This window comes from Microcaecilia unicolor, chromosome 10 (genome assembly GCF_901765095.1).
Source record: "Microcaecilia unicolor chromosome 10, aMicUni1.1, whole genome shotgun sequence".
Taxonomy (NCBI): Eukaryota; Metazoa; Chordata; class Amphibia; order Gymnophiona; family Siphonopidae; genus Microcaecilia; species Microcaecilia unicolor.
The window spans coordinates 141,470,556-141,487,351 of NC_044040.1; the positions used below are offsets into that span (position 1 = coordinate 141,470,556).

Sequence of the window (16,796 nt, forward strand, 5' to 3'; positions counted from 1 at the left end):
TCGGGAGCGCCGCCTCCTTCCCTGACGCTTCGCTGCACGAAGGTAAAGTTAAAAAGAATTAAAAAAAAAAAGGGATGCATGGATGCGAAGGGGTGGGGGGGCATGGATGCGAGGGGGGGGGCATGGATGCGAAGGGGGGGGCATGGATGCGAAGGGGGGGGGGAGAAGAGGGCGGGCCAGGCTGGGACATGGGAGAGAGCGTAGCATGGATGCGAGGGGGGGGGGTCATGGAAGGGCGAGAGGGGACTTGCTGGAAAAGGATGAATGGAGGCGGCAGGGGACAGAGGAGCATGGATGGGTATGGATTAGGAGGGCAGGGCACAGGGAGAGAGGGGAATTACTGGAAATGGATGAATGGAGGGGGCAGGGGACAGAGGAGCATGGATGGGCATGGATTGGGAGGGCAGGACTCAGGGAGAGAGGGAAATTGCTGGATAGGGAAAAATGGAGGGGCCAGGTGACAGATGAGCATGGATGGGCATGGATTGGAAGGGCAGGACTCAGGGAGAGGGGAATTGCTGGATAGGGATGAATGGAGGGGACAGATGGGCATGGATGGATATGGATTGCAGAGCAGGCCTCAGGCAGAGAGGGCAAATGCTGGATAGGGAAAAATGGAGGGGCCAGGTGACAGAGGAGCATGGATGGGCATGGATTGGAAGAGCAGGACAGGACTCAGGGAGAGGGGAATTGCTGGATAGGGATGAATGGAGGGGACAGATGGGCATGGATGGATATGGATTGCAGAGCAGGCCTCAGGCAGAGAGGGGAAATGCTGGATAGGGAAAAATGGAGGGGCCAGGTGACAGATGAGCATGGATGGGCATGGATTGGAAGGGCAGGACTCAGGGAGAGGGGAATTGCTGGATAGGGATGAATGGAGGGGACAGATGGGCATGGATGGATATGGATTGCAGAGCAGGCCTCAGGCAGAGAGGGGAAATGCTGGATAGGGAAAAATGGAGGGGCCAGGTGACAGAGGAGCATGGATGGGCATGGATTGGAAGGGCAGGACTCAGGGAGAGGGGAATTGCTGGATAGGGATGAATGGAGGGGACAGATGGGCATGGATGGATATGGATTGCAGAGCAGGCCTCAGGCAGAGAGGGGAAATGCTGGATAGGGAAAAATGGAGGCGCCAGGTGACAGAGGAGCATGGATGGGCATGGATTGGAAGGGCAGGACTCAGGGAGAGGGGAATTGCTGCATAGGGATGAATGGAGGGGACAGATGGGCATGGATGGATATGGATTGCAGGCAGGCCTCAGGCAGAGAGGGAAAATGCTGGATAGGGATGAATGGAGGGGGCAGGTGACAGAGAAACATGGATGGCCATGGATTGGGAGGGCAGGGCTCAGGGAAAGAGGGGAATTGCTGGAAAAGGATGAATGGAGGGGGCAGGGGACAGATGGCCATGGATTGGGAGGGCACGGCTCACACTCTCTCTCTCATATACAATGTCTTTCTGACTCTCACTCTCACACACTCTGTCTCACACTGTATCACATTCACTCTCTATGTGCCACACAGTCACTCACACACTCGCTTGGTCTCATACACTCACTCAAACAGAGAATCTGTGTCTCACACACACTCTCTCTCTCGCCCACACACACACACTCTCACTCACACTGTGTCTCACATACACACTTGCACACATCTCATTCTCACACACACACTCTCTCACAAACACACTCACACCCAGACTCACGCTCTCTCACACAATCACACTTTCACTCTGACTCTCAAACAGTCACTCTCACATACACTCTCCCAAACATACACACTCCGAGGAAAACCTTGCTAGCGCCCGTTTCATTTGTGTCAGAAACGGGCCTTTTTTACTAGTATGCTTATAACCTCAAGCAGATTTTCAGCTGTGCTGTCTATTTAAATAATGATGCTGGGAAACCCCACAGGTAAGATATCCATTTAACTTTATACCTGCTATTTATGTGGCATCTGTTTAGAGCAGGGGTTTTCAACCCAGTCCATGGGACACACCTAGCCAGTCAGGTTTTTAGGATACTCACAATGAATATGCATGAGGTAAATTTGCATACAATCAGTGGCGGCACAAGAAAATCTGCTGCCTGAGGCCGAAAGTGAGCTGCTGCCCCAGCTCCTCCACCGTCATCCCCCTGCCCTTCCTTCCCCAAAATTACCTTTCCTATTCTTTTCTTGTTTTTCAAAAGAAGTCGGTGGCAGTGACTCCCATAGGCTGCCCTGCCACCAGTCCAGCTCCTTCTCTCTACTGCAGGTGCCCGCCTCTCTGATGTAATTTCCTGTTTCCTATGTGGCAGTCTGCCCTCAGAGAAAAGGGACTGGAACCAGCAGCACGGCAGCCTTTGGGAGTTGCTGCCACCATCTTCTTTCAAAAAACAAGAAAAGAAAAAGGTAATTTTGGGGAAGGGAGTTGGAGAGAGAAGGGCGGAGGGTGATGTCACCTCACAAGAGTGCTGTCTGAGGCCCCTGCCTCAGGTGGCCTAATGGTAGGGCTGCCACTGCATACAATGGAGGTAGTGCATGCAAATTTATCTCATGCATATTCATTGTTACAATCTAGGTCTCAACTCTATAATTAGTTACACATTATATTACAAATTATTCACTAGTAACTGTTTAACATTTTAAAATACATTTCTTTATTAATAGATCAATACAATTTTCCTAAAATAAAATCCATTCCCTTAACCCATAGTTATTAACCAATCCATACACCAATACATTTAAAACCAAACAATTCTCCACAATACTCTTTCAATACACATTCAAATAGCATATGTCTGGCAATCTTTTACATCAATGTGTGGTCATAGCTCTTTAATCATGTGTTAATCCACTGCTCCAGAGTCTCCCACAAGATTCAGCCTTGCTTCAAATCAGACTCATTGAATGATTCAATGAGTCTGATTTGAAGCAAGGCTGAATCTTGTGGGAGACTCTGGAGCAGTGGATTAACACATGATTAAAGAGCTATGACCACACATTGATGTAAAAGATTGCCAGATATATGCTATTTGAATGTGTATTGAGAGTATTGTGGAGAATTGTTTGGTTTTAAATGTATTGGTGTATGGATTGGTTAATAACTATGGGTTAAGGGAATGGATTTTATTTTAGGAAAATTGTATTGATCTATTAATAAAGAAATGTATTTTAAAATGTTAAACAGTTACTAGTGAATAATTTGTAATATGCATATTCATTGTGGGTATCCTGAAAACCTGACTGGGTAGGTGTGTTTTGAGGACTGGTTTAACTTTAACATATGATAAGGTTTATGGTGGGGACATATAATTAGATTTGTACACGGGGATGAAAATATTAATGAATTATTTTCTCCTTGGTTTTTAAGGAATGCATCCTTGAAATAGCGTATGCAAAACATGAATCATGTTGGATTAATGGTCCTCGATCTATCATTGTTCTTAAAACTATTTTTCAGATGAGTATCTTATTTTATCCTAATGTAAAAAATGCAGCATTATGGTGTTTAGTGGATAATTAAATGCACATTTCTAGTAAATTTCAGGAAGTTTCAAACATTAAAAATAGAAACTTATCTACTGGTTGGTGAGGTGGTGGGTGCTGTAAATCTTGCAGTGCGAAGTTGAGGCACTAGCAAGTTGCCCCACTGAGACCAATAGATTTACTGTATTAAAACTGTGGAAGAGAGACTGTATTGTTTAATAAGGTTCCACAGTAAGGAATAGCCAAGTTTGTGTGACATTTTATAAAATATGCATGTACACGGAAATGTCTGAATACATTTTACTCCTGCCAGAATTCTGCGTAATGCGGAGCACAGAATTTGTGCAGAATTCCCCAGTCATGCAGAATTTAACATTTCTGCACAGAATCCCGACTTTCTGCCTGCTCATCTGACCCCCTCGCCCAACTCTCCACCCACTCAGCTGATCCTCTGCCTGCTTGCCTAACTCTCCACCTGCTCATCTGACCTCCCACCCAGTTCTATGCCCGCTGCCGCCCGGCCTACCTGTGCACTCCCTAGTGGTCAAGTGGCCTGTTTGGGGGCAGAAAAGAACCCCACGCTTTCCTGCCCTGCTGCTGCCGCTCTCTTGCTGATGCCATGGTTTTTCAAAATGGCTGCCAAGACTTCAAGCAGTAATTTTGTGATACTACCGCTTGAAGTCTCGGTGGTCATTTTGAAAAAGCACGGTACCAGAAAGAGAGTGGCAGCAGTGGGGCAGGAAAGAGTGGGGTTCTTTCCTGCCCCTGAAGAGGTACTCCTGCTGCAGCTTCTACTGCTCCTACCTCAGGTAAGTGTGTGGGTGTCAGGATGGAGCAGCTATAAAAAAAATGGTGAGAGGGAGAGGGAGAAAGTGGGAGCAGCTGTAAAAAAAAGGGAGGGGGGGAGATGCTGTGGGTGGCAAAAAAAAAAGGAATGCTGTGGGTGGAAGGGGGCTGCAAACATTTTCAAATTATGTGCACAGAATTTGCAAATTTTGTGTGCAGAAGTTTGAAATTTTTTGCACAAAATTTTAATTTTGTCACAGAGTTCTGGCAGAAGTAAATTTTCTGCAGGAAATGGCCATGTGGCCATTTCAGTGGGAAGCCCTTATCACCACGCATTGAGGTGGCGATAAGGGCTCGTGCACTAACCTGGTGGTAACCAGGCAGCACGTGGCACTGCCTGATTACCGTCAGGAACACCGCCGGATATGATGGCACACTGGGGGTGGGAAGTACTGCCAGGCTGCTATGGTAGCCCAGTGGTACTTCCTTTTTAGCAAGCAGTAAGCCCGTGCCGGACTTACTGCCACTTTGTAAAAGGGGCTCTTAGACTTTAGAAATGCCCATGACCTGCCTATTTCAAGCCCATGGCCACGCCCCATTTTCAACTATGTGACTTAGAATTTAGACGCATTACTATCGATATTTGCTTGTTAAGTGGCAATTATCAGTGATGATTGGCTTGTTAACTAATTACGTTGTGTGCAAATCCAGAATACTATTCAGAATCTAGGGATATATTACCACAATGTATACATTTGATTTTCAAATGTATGCATGCTATTTTGCAATCCTCAGCCACCTACACAAATAACATGTAAATATGCTAATGCTTTTAATGCATCTGCTCATTTCCACAGGCATTCCTGGGGGCATAGTTTTGGTGGAGCTGAATTTATATGCATATATTTTACAATGTATACACTTTGCATTTGCTCATTTTCATAAGGAAATAGCTTTTGAGAAACAGTGCAGCTTATGTGGGTTAAAATAGCCTGCATACACTGCAGGCAACCTGGACTACTGATAATTTTTTATATGCCTTTCCTTGAATTTTATGAATATCACTTCAGCATTACATACCCAGGGAAGAGAAATAGATGGCTGAATAAAACCTTTCCCTGAGACATAAGAAAAACATAAATATGTGCCCCAACATATTCATCCAATCCCCCTTCACAGATAAACACATATATGTACTTGCTGATTCAAGCCATTTGTGTTTGACTTTCAACAGTTTTCTTATTTAGATTTCTATAGCACAACTAGAGGTACGCAGCACACTACACAAAACACAAAAGAGGCAGTCTCTGCTCGACAAAGCTTACAATCTATTCCATCCAGGACTTTAACATATTATGTGGGAACTCTGCTTGGTAGACAAGAGAGATGGGATTGTAGGAAGGGAACAAGACTAATGTAAAAGTCCCTACCGCCAATAGCATAAATCTCTCCATTCAGTACAGCACTGGCATGGTTGGTTCTTGATTTCCACATTGGGGTGATGGGTTTCCAGGAGCCCTCTTTCAACAGGAAGCACCAGCACTGAGTAGTGGACCAGGTGTCATTTCGAGAGCCCCTAGATCCCCCTGTACACATAGAAATGATCAATAACTAATATAGAAAGAAACTGTAGAAAAAGCAAATTCTGTTCTTTCAACCGTCCCCTCCCCCTCTACCCCCACTCCCACCCTACGTGACTGGAACTATGAAAGAGGAGCTATATTCTCTTTCACAAAGAGGGAAAGAGCAAATTAGTCCTCAGTATAATATAGTACAGAAAGACCTTCATTTGGTTGAATTTGAATCTCATATTCTATAGTTCTTTGGTTATAAATTGTGTAACATAACACTCCTATGTTAAATTAAATATGTACACAACATTTCTATGATTTTGAAGTTTGTTTTCCACTCACTGAGTCCATCAGCAGCAGTTTTAAGAAAAATAGGTAGCAGCTTTTTGACTGAGTTTTGCATAGAGCATTCAAAACAAAGTCATTAAAATACCATGGACTTAATGAGTTTTGGCACAGGAATGAGTTACAGTAAATGAATCTTGCCTTAATGAACAAAATTAATCACATAACTCAAAACTGGCAAAATGGACTGAGTTTTGGAAAAGTGCTCTTCAATTATTAGCTAATAAAAAACTGAAGTGATAGAACATGCAGCCTCTAATGCATATACCCCGTAATACTATAACTTTAGGGCCTTATTCTATAAAGGTTATGGTCCTAAATGTATGCTCCTGAATTACGAGTATAATCTATTTTGGAGCATAGATTAGACTCATAATTTAGGAACATTAAATTAGGAGCATAAATTTAGCAACATAAATTATGTTCATAAATTTAGGAGCATAACCTTTATAGAATAAGGTCTTTAGGGGCAGATTCTATATCTGGTACCTAGAAAATCCAGGCAGAAAACATTTCTGCCTAAGCGTATTCTATAAGGGGTGGTTAGATTTAGGCGTAGTATATAGATTATGCTTAATTGATATCCTAGCGTCTAAAACAACACGCATCAATGAAAATGTGGCGTAAATTCCGGCATGTAGATTTAGGTGCATTGGGCCATATTCTATAACTATCAGGCTTATTTTCGAAAGTGATCGCCGGCGATCTTCCGACATAAATCGGGAGATGGCCGGCAATCTCGCAAAAGCGGCGAAATCGGTATAATCGAAAGCGGCGTTTTTGACACCATCGCCGCTTTCCTGTCGCCACGCCGGCGAAAGTTCAAGGGGGCGTGTCGGCGGCGAAGCGAAGGCGGGACATGGGCGGGCATGGGCGTGGCTACCAGATGGCCGGCTTTTGCGGATAATGAAAAAAAAAGCGGCATTAATCAGTATTTCGCCGGGTTTACTTGGTCTTTTAATTTTCACGACCAAGCCTCAAAAAGGTGCCCCAATTGACCAGATGACCACCGGAGGGAATGGGGATGACCTCCCCATACTCCCCCAGTGGTCACCAACCCCCTCCCACACTAAAAAATAAAAAGAAAACACTTTTTTGCCAGCCTCTATGCCAGCCTCAAATGTCATACCCAGCTCCCTGATAGCAGTATGCAAGTCCCTGGAGCAGCTTTTAATGGGTGCAGTGCACTTCAGGCAGGCAGACCCAGGTCCATCCCCCCTACCTGTTACACTTGTGGTGCTAAGTGTTGAACCCTCCAAACCCCCCTGTATCCACATGTAGGTGCCCCCTTCACCCATAATGGCTATGGTAATGGTGTAGAGTTGTGGGGAGTGGGTTTGGGGAGGGGGGATTTGGGGGGTTCAGCACACAAGGTAAGGGAGCTATGCACCAGGGAGCTATTTGTGTATTTTTTGAACATTTTTAGAAGTGCCCGGTTGGTGTCCTGGCATGTCAGGGGGACCAGTGCACTACAAATGCTGGCTCCTCCCATGACCAAATGCCTTGGATTTCGTCGGGTTTGAGATGGCCGGCATTTTATTCCATTATCGCTGAAAAACAAAACCAGCCATCTCAAACCCAGCAAACTCTGGCATTTGGCCGGGCTAAACCGTATTATCGAAAAAAAAAAGATGGCCGGCCATCTTTTTTGAAAATACAGTTCCGGCCAGCTGTTGCGTCGCTGCCAAAATAGATCGCCGGTGACCTATTTCGCCGGCGACGTTCGATTATGCCCCTCCACGTGCGCAAATTGTGGAATGCTCACGAAACACTCATTTCCCTATACATAACCACACCCCTTTTGCTTGCGTACCTTAGAATTTAGGCGCAGTGCGTTCCAGAATACACTTAGCAAGTTATGCACATACATTCTAATTATTGCCAATTAGTACTCATTTTTGCTTAAGTGCTGTTAACAACACTGATTGACTTGTTAAGCCAATTAAGTTGCGTGCGTTGTTAAAGAATATGCTTGGATTTTGGCGCAGAATGCTAAGCGTGCTATATAGAATCTGGGGGTTAGTGCCATCCCCAGATTCTATATAACGCGCTTATAGGTGCCAAAATTGGCACAGATCCTATAACACCACACGTAACTTAAATGGCTTAACAAGTTAATGAACACTGATATCAGCACTTAACAAGCAATAATGAGCACTGATTGGCACCGATTAGAATTTAGCAGCAGAACTCGCTAAGCGTATTCTGTAATGATGTGCGCCGAACTTCTAATGTGCACAGGCAAAAGGGGCGTGGTTATGAGCGTGGAAATTGGCATTTTGTAGGCATTCCAAACTTTAGGCGCCTAGTTATAGAAGATGGCCCAATGTGCCTAAATTTATGTGCTAGGATTTAAAACATGTTTTAGTTGGTATAAATAGATGCACACAGATTTAGGCACTGAAATATCAACTAAGCATATTCTATAATCGACACCTAAATCTAGGTGCCGATTATAGAATACGGTTAATCAGCACTGATTTCAGCGCTGATTTTGTTAGGCGCCATATATAGAATCTCCTCCCATTTGTGAATTAAGATTATAAAATGTTAGCGTTCATGTGCATAAATGCTAGATGTGCGTTCAGTGATATTCTATTAGTGTACAAGTCACATGGGAGTAAGTCTATACATGTTGCCAAAATTTAGGCACTGGGATGCTGGGTGCTAAGCATAAATTCTATATTAGCAATTAGATGTGTAATTGCTGTTGTAGAATACTAGATTATGTCTGCATTTACACGCCAATACTTAGGCACAGCCACTTACACCATGCCAATGGCTGATATAAATGTTTGTGACTAAATATTACAGTTGTGAGTGTAACTGTTGGTATTAAAACTTAGTTCTGGGCACAACCCAGACTTTCTCCTAAAATGGGCGTCTGAAGGGGTTAAATACTTGGGGTCCATCTTAGTGCAGGAAACAGCTGGGTATATAAGAACATAAAATAGTAGGTATTAAAAACATCTGCCAGAAATGGCGGGAATTACCACTATCGCCCTTTGGCCGGGCTGCCCTGGTAAAGATGGTCTTGCTACCCAAACTCCTTTACCCACTAAAAATGTTGCCAATATGGATTCACAGGTGTTAAGAGGCACAATTTCAAAGCATACTGAGAACTTTCATTTGGAGAGCTAAGAGAGCGAGAATTAGTTATCACAAGCTAATTGCAAGCAAAGAATAGGGGGGTGGGGGATAGGTCTCCCAGGCATGAGACTTTATAATGTGGCTACCATGATGTGCTGATTCATGAATTATACACAGGTATCACTCACCTTTTGCCCCAAGAGATGCTAGTTTATGGAACCCTTTCATATGAGCCCCTTACCATTATGTAACTCCCATCTTGGCCAAAAGACATACTGCTAGTTAGGACAGGGATCTACTACTCATTGAAGAAAGCATGGCTATAGTGGAGAAACAGGATTGTGCGGAGATGAAGGAAACTGGGCATTTTTGACACTTAAGTTAAAGGGAACCTGAGTTTTGAACCTGATCTGGGAAACTCTTATTTTCAACTTTAGCAACAAGCTGATGGAAAGTATTTAGGACATTTCCCCACTTTTGTCCTTCTCAAACACAAATGGGGGATTCTGAACATGCAGTTCCTTGCATATATGCAGGCTTGCCACAATTATCCAACAAAGACTCAACAATACGGGCGGTCACTTTCTGCTATTAGATAAGGTTTTCCTTCAGTTGCCAACTTCTTTAAATAAGGTTTCTAGATGGTACAGATTAGAGAGAGATTTGAAAGGAACCCAGGCTTTAAACGCTCTAGCTGATGCTTGGACAGCAGATTTGGGAAAGGCACTCACAGCAGAAGACATGCAATACCTCTTTGGGACAATACCCAGAATTCAACAAGTACTCAAGCACAAGAACTTCAATTTAAAATTCTGCACAGGTATATGTCTCTCTTAGCCAAGGGGTGAAAATGAGGCTGTGGGAGGATGATACGCGTATGAAATGTAAGCACACAAAAGGAACTCTTGTTCACATGTTGGTGAAATGCCGATGCCTGCAGAACTATTAAACAGAGATTTTAAACACCATTCAATTACTGGTGCACTCCTCCTTGCAGTGGTCTTATACAATACTCCTACTTGGGGATGACAGACCCTTGCTTTCTACTGCTGAATTAGGAGTACGGGAAAGTAAATTCACTCTGATGGCACTAGTGAATTTGAAGAGGGGAATTCTTAAACACTGGATATAAACCTCCATCACACAAGGGATGGATGGAGAGTATGACAGAGCTGGCAAGATGGGAATTATGGATGGAATGTACTGATAAGAGCAGTATGAAAGCCAAATACTGAGATCTATGGAAAAGATACTTACAATTTTATGCTCAGGAGAGAGCCAAGGGGTTGGAGGTGAGAGGGAGTGGGGAAGATAAGTAGAGGGATTTGGTATTTATTATTTATTTATTTCAGCACTTCTTTTTTTTTTATTACATTTGTACCCTGCGCTTTCCCACTCATGGCAGGCTCTATGCGGCAGGCAATGGAGAGTTAAGTGACTTGCCCAGAATCACAAGGAGCTGCCTGTGCTGGGAATCGAACTCAGTTCCTCAGTTCCCCAGGACCAAAGTCCACCACCCTAACCACTAGGCCACTCCTCCGCTCCTTTGATATACCACAAGTGATCCTTGAGGAGACTGTGCAGTTTACAATTTCTTTTACAGGTACTTTGCACTGTCCCTAATGGGCTCACAATCAGTTATAAATCAACTAGTCCGAGGATTGTTGATACATGGAGTTCTCTAGTTGTAAGTTTTCAAATTCTGTTCTTGTTATTACGACTCTATTGTATTTTCGTACAGCTAACTAGTTGTACTCTGTTATTATACCTAGTTGTTATGTTATTTTACTTCTTTGCACTGGTTAACTGCTACAATAAACATTAAAAAAAAAGTTTCCCAAATCTGAAAAAAGCATCAGCAGGAGAGGGAGAAGAGAACGCGAATAGCACCAGTGGGGGAGAGAAATAAAAATATATGTGGTATGTCTTTTTCGTCCTATCCCCACCCTCACCCCCATGCTTTTCCCATGTTATGATGCTAGCAGAGTTGGCACCAGCAGATAAGAGAGCTGCTCTCTTATGCCTCCTGCAGGAAAGCATGAGGATTATGCTGTTACTGAGCTCTGCAGCAGGTTGAGGGATGGGGCGACTATGGGGATGCAGGGCAATAGTATTCAGTCTCATTTCCCTACCCACCCCCCACCCTGATCCTGCATCTCAGTACCGGCACTTTTCTATTCTAGAAAAAAGTGTCCCACATTGCACTTACCTGTAATATAAACATTATTATTCAGGGCCACAACAGAGAAACCCCATTTATTGTAATCAGGAAAGTCAGGAAGTGCCATCCACATTTCTGACAAAGAGGAAATATATAAGGAAAGAAGGTTGTTAATTATAAATAAAGCTGTAAATAGTAATACTAAAAACAGTCTTCTTGCTGGGTTACAACCACTATTGATCACAGCTGTGAACTTCTGCCACTTGATGCATCAACAAGTTCTCTTTCTGCATTTTTCATCACTCAGCTTCTCAGTACCAGAACATACAGGAAGATGATAGACCATGTAAGCATTTGCAATGGGTCTGCTTAAGGCTGCTCATCAGTTACTGGAGGCTTGGGGTACAATATCAAGAGCCCTCCTATTCCACCATTCTCTTTATGCTACGTGTGGAGGAGAGACATGAAGAGAAGATGATCTTCTATGTTTGAGGCCAAGGATACACTGCCTCATTGGCTCTTTCTTCTTGAGGTGCAGAGGAGTTTCTAGATCTATGATAGTGATTAATAGCACTAGCCTAGGACTTTTTTTTACATAAGAACACAAGACATGGCATGTTGGGTCAGATGAAATTTCCTTCAATCCCAGCTCTCTCTCTCTCTGACAATGACCAATCTGCGTCACTAGGGAGTGCTAGACAGATCCCAGAGAGTAGATCCATTTCTTGCAGCTCACTCCCAGGAATAAGCAATGGCTAGGGATATGCATTCATTAGTATCTTAAAAAATTTAGTTCAAACTATATTGCTTTAACAAAACCTTTACATGTATCAATTCATAGATTGTCAATTAACACATTAAAAAAATTATTCACACAAATGTGTCAAACAGAAAATATGTTTAAAAAGGTGAAGATAAACTGTCCCAAAATGACCTAAAAGGGAATAGAAATATGGCTTTAGTGGGGGACTATCCTCTTGTCTTAGCAGGTGACTTTAATGTAGTCTGAGGCCCTTCTTTAAATTGTAAGACTCCTATACTATTTAAAAGAAAGGACAGCTACAGGGGAGTTAACTTTCTATTAGAAGAGACAACTTTGGTCGATATGCAGTGTATCCCTAGCTGTGGTTTTCTTTAATCTACTTGTCAAATAATTTTTTTATGGACTTTTCCTCTAGGAACTGGTGCAAATCTCTTTCAAACCTAGCTAAGCTAAATACCTTGACCACATCCTTTGACAACACATTCTACTGCTTAATCGTGTGTTGAATGAAAGAAATACTTTCTATGATTCGTTTTAAACTGGCTAGCTAGTAGTTTCATAGAGTATTTGAAGCCATAAACTGTTCCCTGTTTAAGAGAGTCCATCCCCTCGGTCATCTCTTCTTCAAATTGAAGAGCTGTAATCCATTCAGCCAGTCTGCTTAAGGGACTTGTTCTGTCCTCTTTATTATTTTTGTCACCTTTCTAATTCTTCTATATTTTTTCTGAGCTGGGGTGACCAGAAATGCATATAATACTCAAGAAGATGTAAATAAATCCATGTTCTCTATTCATCAACACGTGCAACTCTGCCTCACTCTACACAAACTAAACCCCTGAAAATGCCTTCCTGCTACATTTTTGGCAGACATATTATATGCGCATATTTGGTCACACAATTTTGTTAGATCTACTTTCTTTCTATGTGTAAAACATATTTTACATGGAGAAAATGCTTTGTAAACTTACTTCTATATTGGGTGCCAAGCTCAACAGAAACAGCTGTTTCAGGGGCCTTTTTACTAAGCTGCTAACATGCAAAACAGCCTCGCACAGGATGCGCTAAAACATTCTGCATTAGTTCTGCCATCTATGTATGTTAAGTATGTGCTATTACTTTTTCTTTGTGTGGGAGGGGGAGTGTCAAGGACAGAACATGGGCATGGATGCACTATCAGCTAGTGCTGACATTACCGCCATGCTAACTGGTTAGCATGTCCATAACATGGGAGCCCTTAGCACCTCCTACAAAGGAGGTGGTAAGGGCTTCTGCAATAATTGTTTAAGATGGCAACATGCTAATATTAGCACACAGCCAGAAATGCAACAAAAAGAAAAAAAAAGCCCTTTTTGATGGCCACACTAGAAATGCATGTAGGAAAGGCCCATGTAAGGACACTCTGAGCCCATTTAATACCAGAGCTTAGTGAAAGAGCCCCTTAGAAGAGAACATATTAAAAAAAAAAAAGATCAGCATCACTGGGGTTGCACATGTAAGTAGTGCTACATGCACAGATAAGTGGCAATTTCTGCTACTGATCAATGCAGGTGACGCCATTTATATTTACAAGTGATGGGTTTTGGAAACCTGCATGTTCACGAAAAACTGATTAAGAAGCCATCCTCCTGTACCCCAACTTTTTTCAACTTCAGCTGGTTTTGAATTACGAAGAAGCAAGCACAATCTGCCCTCAAGATCTCCTCCAATTCTCAAGTCCAAACGTGGAGGTCGTTTTACTAAGGTGCGCTAACAGATTTAGCATGCACTAATGATTAGCATGTAATAAATGATAAGATGCCCATAGGAATATCCTGGGTGTCTTATCATTTAGTGTACACTATATTTTATTTTATTTTTGTTACATTTGTACCCCGCGCTTTCCCACTCATGGCAGGCATCCATTAGCATATCTTAGTAAAGAACCCCGTGGTTAGCCAAGAGTTGTATAGGTATTTATTTATTTTTTAAAAATTATATTCCGCACTATCGCTTCAGTTCTAGGCAGATTACAAAACCACATACACAGTAAAATATCACATATATGTTATCACATTATTAACAAACTCAAGACACACATGGTTTACTCCTTCATCTACATTATTCTAAATGCTCTAATTCAAGTGTATTATAACATATTGTGCCTTCGATTTTAAACAAATTAGGAACCGTTATAGGTCTCAAAAATAACAAGGTTTTGAAACACCAAAGGAGATATCTTCTATAACTGTTCTACCATGCTGAAATACCGAATACACATACACTTGAAGGACCACCCAAACCATAACCAGAGCATGTCTTCTTGAAATCTCTGCATGCTACAGCATATATGTGTAAGTAGTAGAGCTGTACCAAATTGCATATTTTACTTTTTGGCAGAATACGAATAATGAAAAATATTATTCAGCCAAATACAAATACTGAATTCAAGTAATGGGCATTGAGCTTTAACATAACAAAAATCTGAGATCAACCGGCTGATATCTAAAACCATTTAACTGGCGAGGAATGGCTCCTGGCCGTTTAAATACCACTTAGGTGGCTATCCGGCAATATTCAGCAGGAAATAGCCAATTAGTGCCTAGCAGATAACTGGTTATATTGCACGATATAACTAGCTATCCACTGATATTCAGCACATTGTCAGTTAAGTTTGGCAGCCAAATTTGACTGCTGAAATAGCAGGCTGTCTTTGGCCGGTTCCAACTCGCCAGTGCTGAATATCAGCTTGGCCAGTTAAATTTAAACTGGTCAATAAACACCTGGATATTCAATGCCAGTCACCGGAAAAAACCTGGCACTGAATATCTGGGCTGACCGCCGACCACGGGAGGCAGCCCGGCTACCTCCTGCATTCTGAATATTGGTCCCCAAGCGTTTATTTCAGTAGGATTTAGCACAGTACAGCCCCAATTATTCATATTCAAATTGCTATTTGGCTGAATACAAATAATGAATTTGGAGCACTATTTGGGACCGAATTGAATCGAATACGAATATTCGGTACAGCCCCTAGTTTGTAGTGCCTTTTCTAAAATCAGTGCTTTCATGTTCATGCCCACTTCTACAAGCAAATGCGCTTTTTACACATGCATATGGTGAGGTAACTCTTCTAAAATGCCTCCTTTATTTGGATTTCAAGATAGCATTTTTAAACAAATCCCACCCGCATGCAGAATTAATCCTTGTAACTGCTCCTTTAAGTTTCCTTCTAACGAAGAGTCCAAGATGGCCGCCGAATGAGACGGACGCGTTTTTAGAGTCTCTCTCATTCCCTGAACAATACTAGTAATATGCCGAAGAGGAGAGGAAGGGCTGCAGCGACTGCCTCCCAGCAGCCGAGGAATCCATCTTCTTTAGGCTCGATTGAACCTTTTTTGCAGAGAGCCGCAGGCATGGTTTTACCGTCGACGGGCAGCCCGCTTGTTCACCCACTAGCTGGAGAAAGCAGAGTGAACACTGGGCTGGAAGTTTCGTTAAGCCCGGACGGCAGAGACCCGCCTCCCCAGCCAATAGGAAGCAGTTCTCCGATGAAGGCGTTCTCGACCGCGAAGACCGGAGAGTCAGGTAGCGGAGCGGAACGGGAGGCAATTTTATCCTCGTCGGAAGGTTTGGGGAGTTTGTTAACCCCCATTTTGACTGCTTCCATAGAAAGAAGATCAGCTGAGGAGACGATAGGAACAGCTGGAAATGTGAGTCTGATGCACACAGAAGTAGAAGAGATTTTTCCTTTAAAAAACCTACCGAAGTAACTTTAGACAATCTCTGGCATCTAATTGTGGAACTTGGTAAGGCTTTATGCCCTCAGACGAAAAAGATGTCTGAAGAAATTTCTTTATTGGATGGGAAACTGAAGGAAGTAGAAACTAAACTTAATTCTGTGGCTTCACAAACTGAAAATCTTGAAAAAGAAGTACAACAGATACAAACTTTGCAAACAACAACTGTTAAAGATTTGGTAAACCTAAGGAGAAAATCGGAGTTTCTTGAAAACAGTTTAAAAAATAATAATTTGCGTTTTATAAATTTTCCCTTGCAACCTCTGATTTCTCCGAGGGAAATGCTAAGAAATTACTTCAAAGAAGTTCTTGAAATTGGAGAAGATCAGTTCCCCCCTATCTCCCAGGTTTTTTATATCCCGGGTAAAAGAGAAGAACAGCATTTAAATAATCAGGCGACCCTCAGGGGGAGGAATGCTGGCTTCGGCCTAACCCCTGGTAAGCCTTTCCTCAGCTGAGAGGTACCCACCTCTACCACCGGCTGCCTTTCAGGTGCTGTGGAGGACTTGCAGCTCATCTGCATATCCTTACAGCCTTCTCCGGGGTGACACCCAGGTCCACCCCGATCCACTCAGGGCCTCCGCTCTAGGTGCCCAGCGCTCCCACCAGGTGCTGTGGAGGACTTGCAGCCCTTCTGCATTTCCTCATAGCTGTATCCGGGGTGACTCCAGTTCCACCCCGATCTTCCCAGGGCCTTCTCTCCAAGTGCCCAGAGTTCCCCAGGTGCTTTTTGGCTAGGATCAGGCGACCCTCAGGGGGAGGAATGCTGGCTTCGGCCTAACCCCTGGTAAGCCTTTCCTCAGCTGAGAGGTACCCACCTCTACCACCGG

At 43.1% G+C, this 16,796-nt stretch overlaps 1 protein-coding gene across 2 annotated transcripts in view; it reads right to left on the reverse strand.

The window, feature by feature from the left end:
• KLHL30 (kelch like family member 30) overlaps nt 1-16,796 on the reverse strand; it is a 110,603-nt gene that overhangs the window by 24,357 nt on the left and 69,450 nt on the right. For both annotated transcript variants that reach the window (XM_030217116.1, XM_030217115.1), the window contains exons 4-5: nt 11,476-11,562; nt 5,691-5,846 (exon numbers count right to left, since the gene is read on the reverse strand). In XM_030217116.1, coding sequence (XP_030072976.1) covers nt 5,691-5,846; nt 11,476-11,562 — 243 coding nt within the window. The remainder of the gene's footprint in view (nt 1-5,690; nt 5,847-11,475; nt 11,563-16,796) is intronic.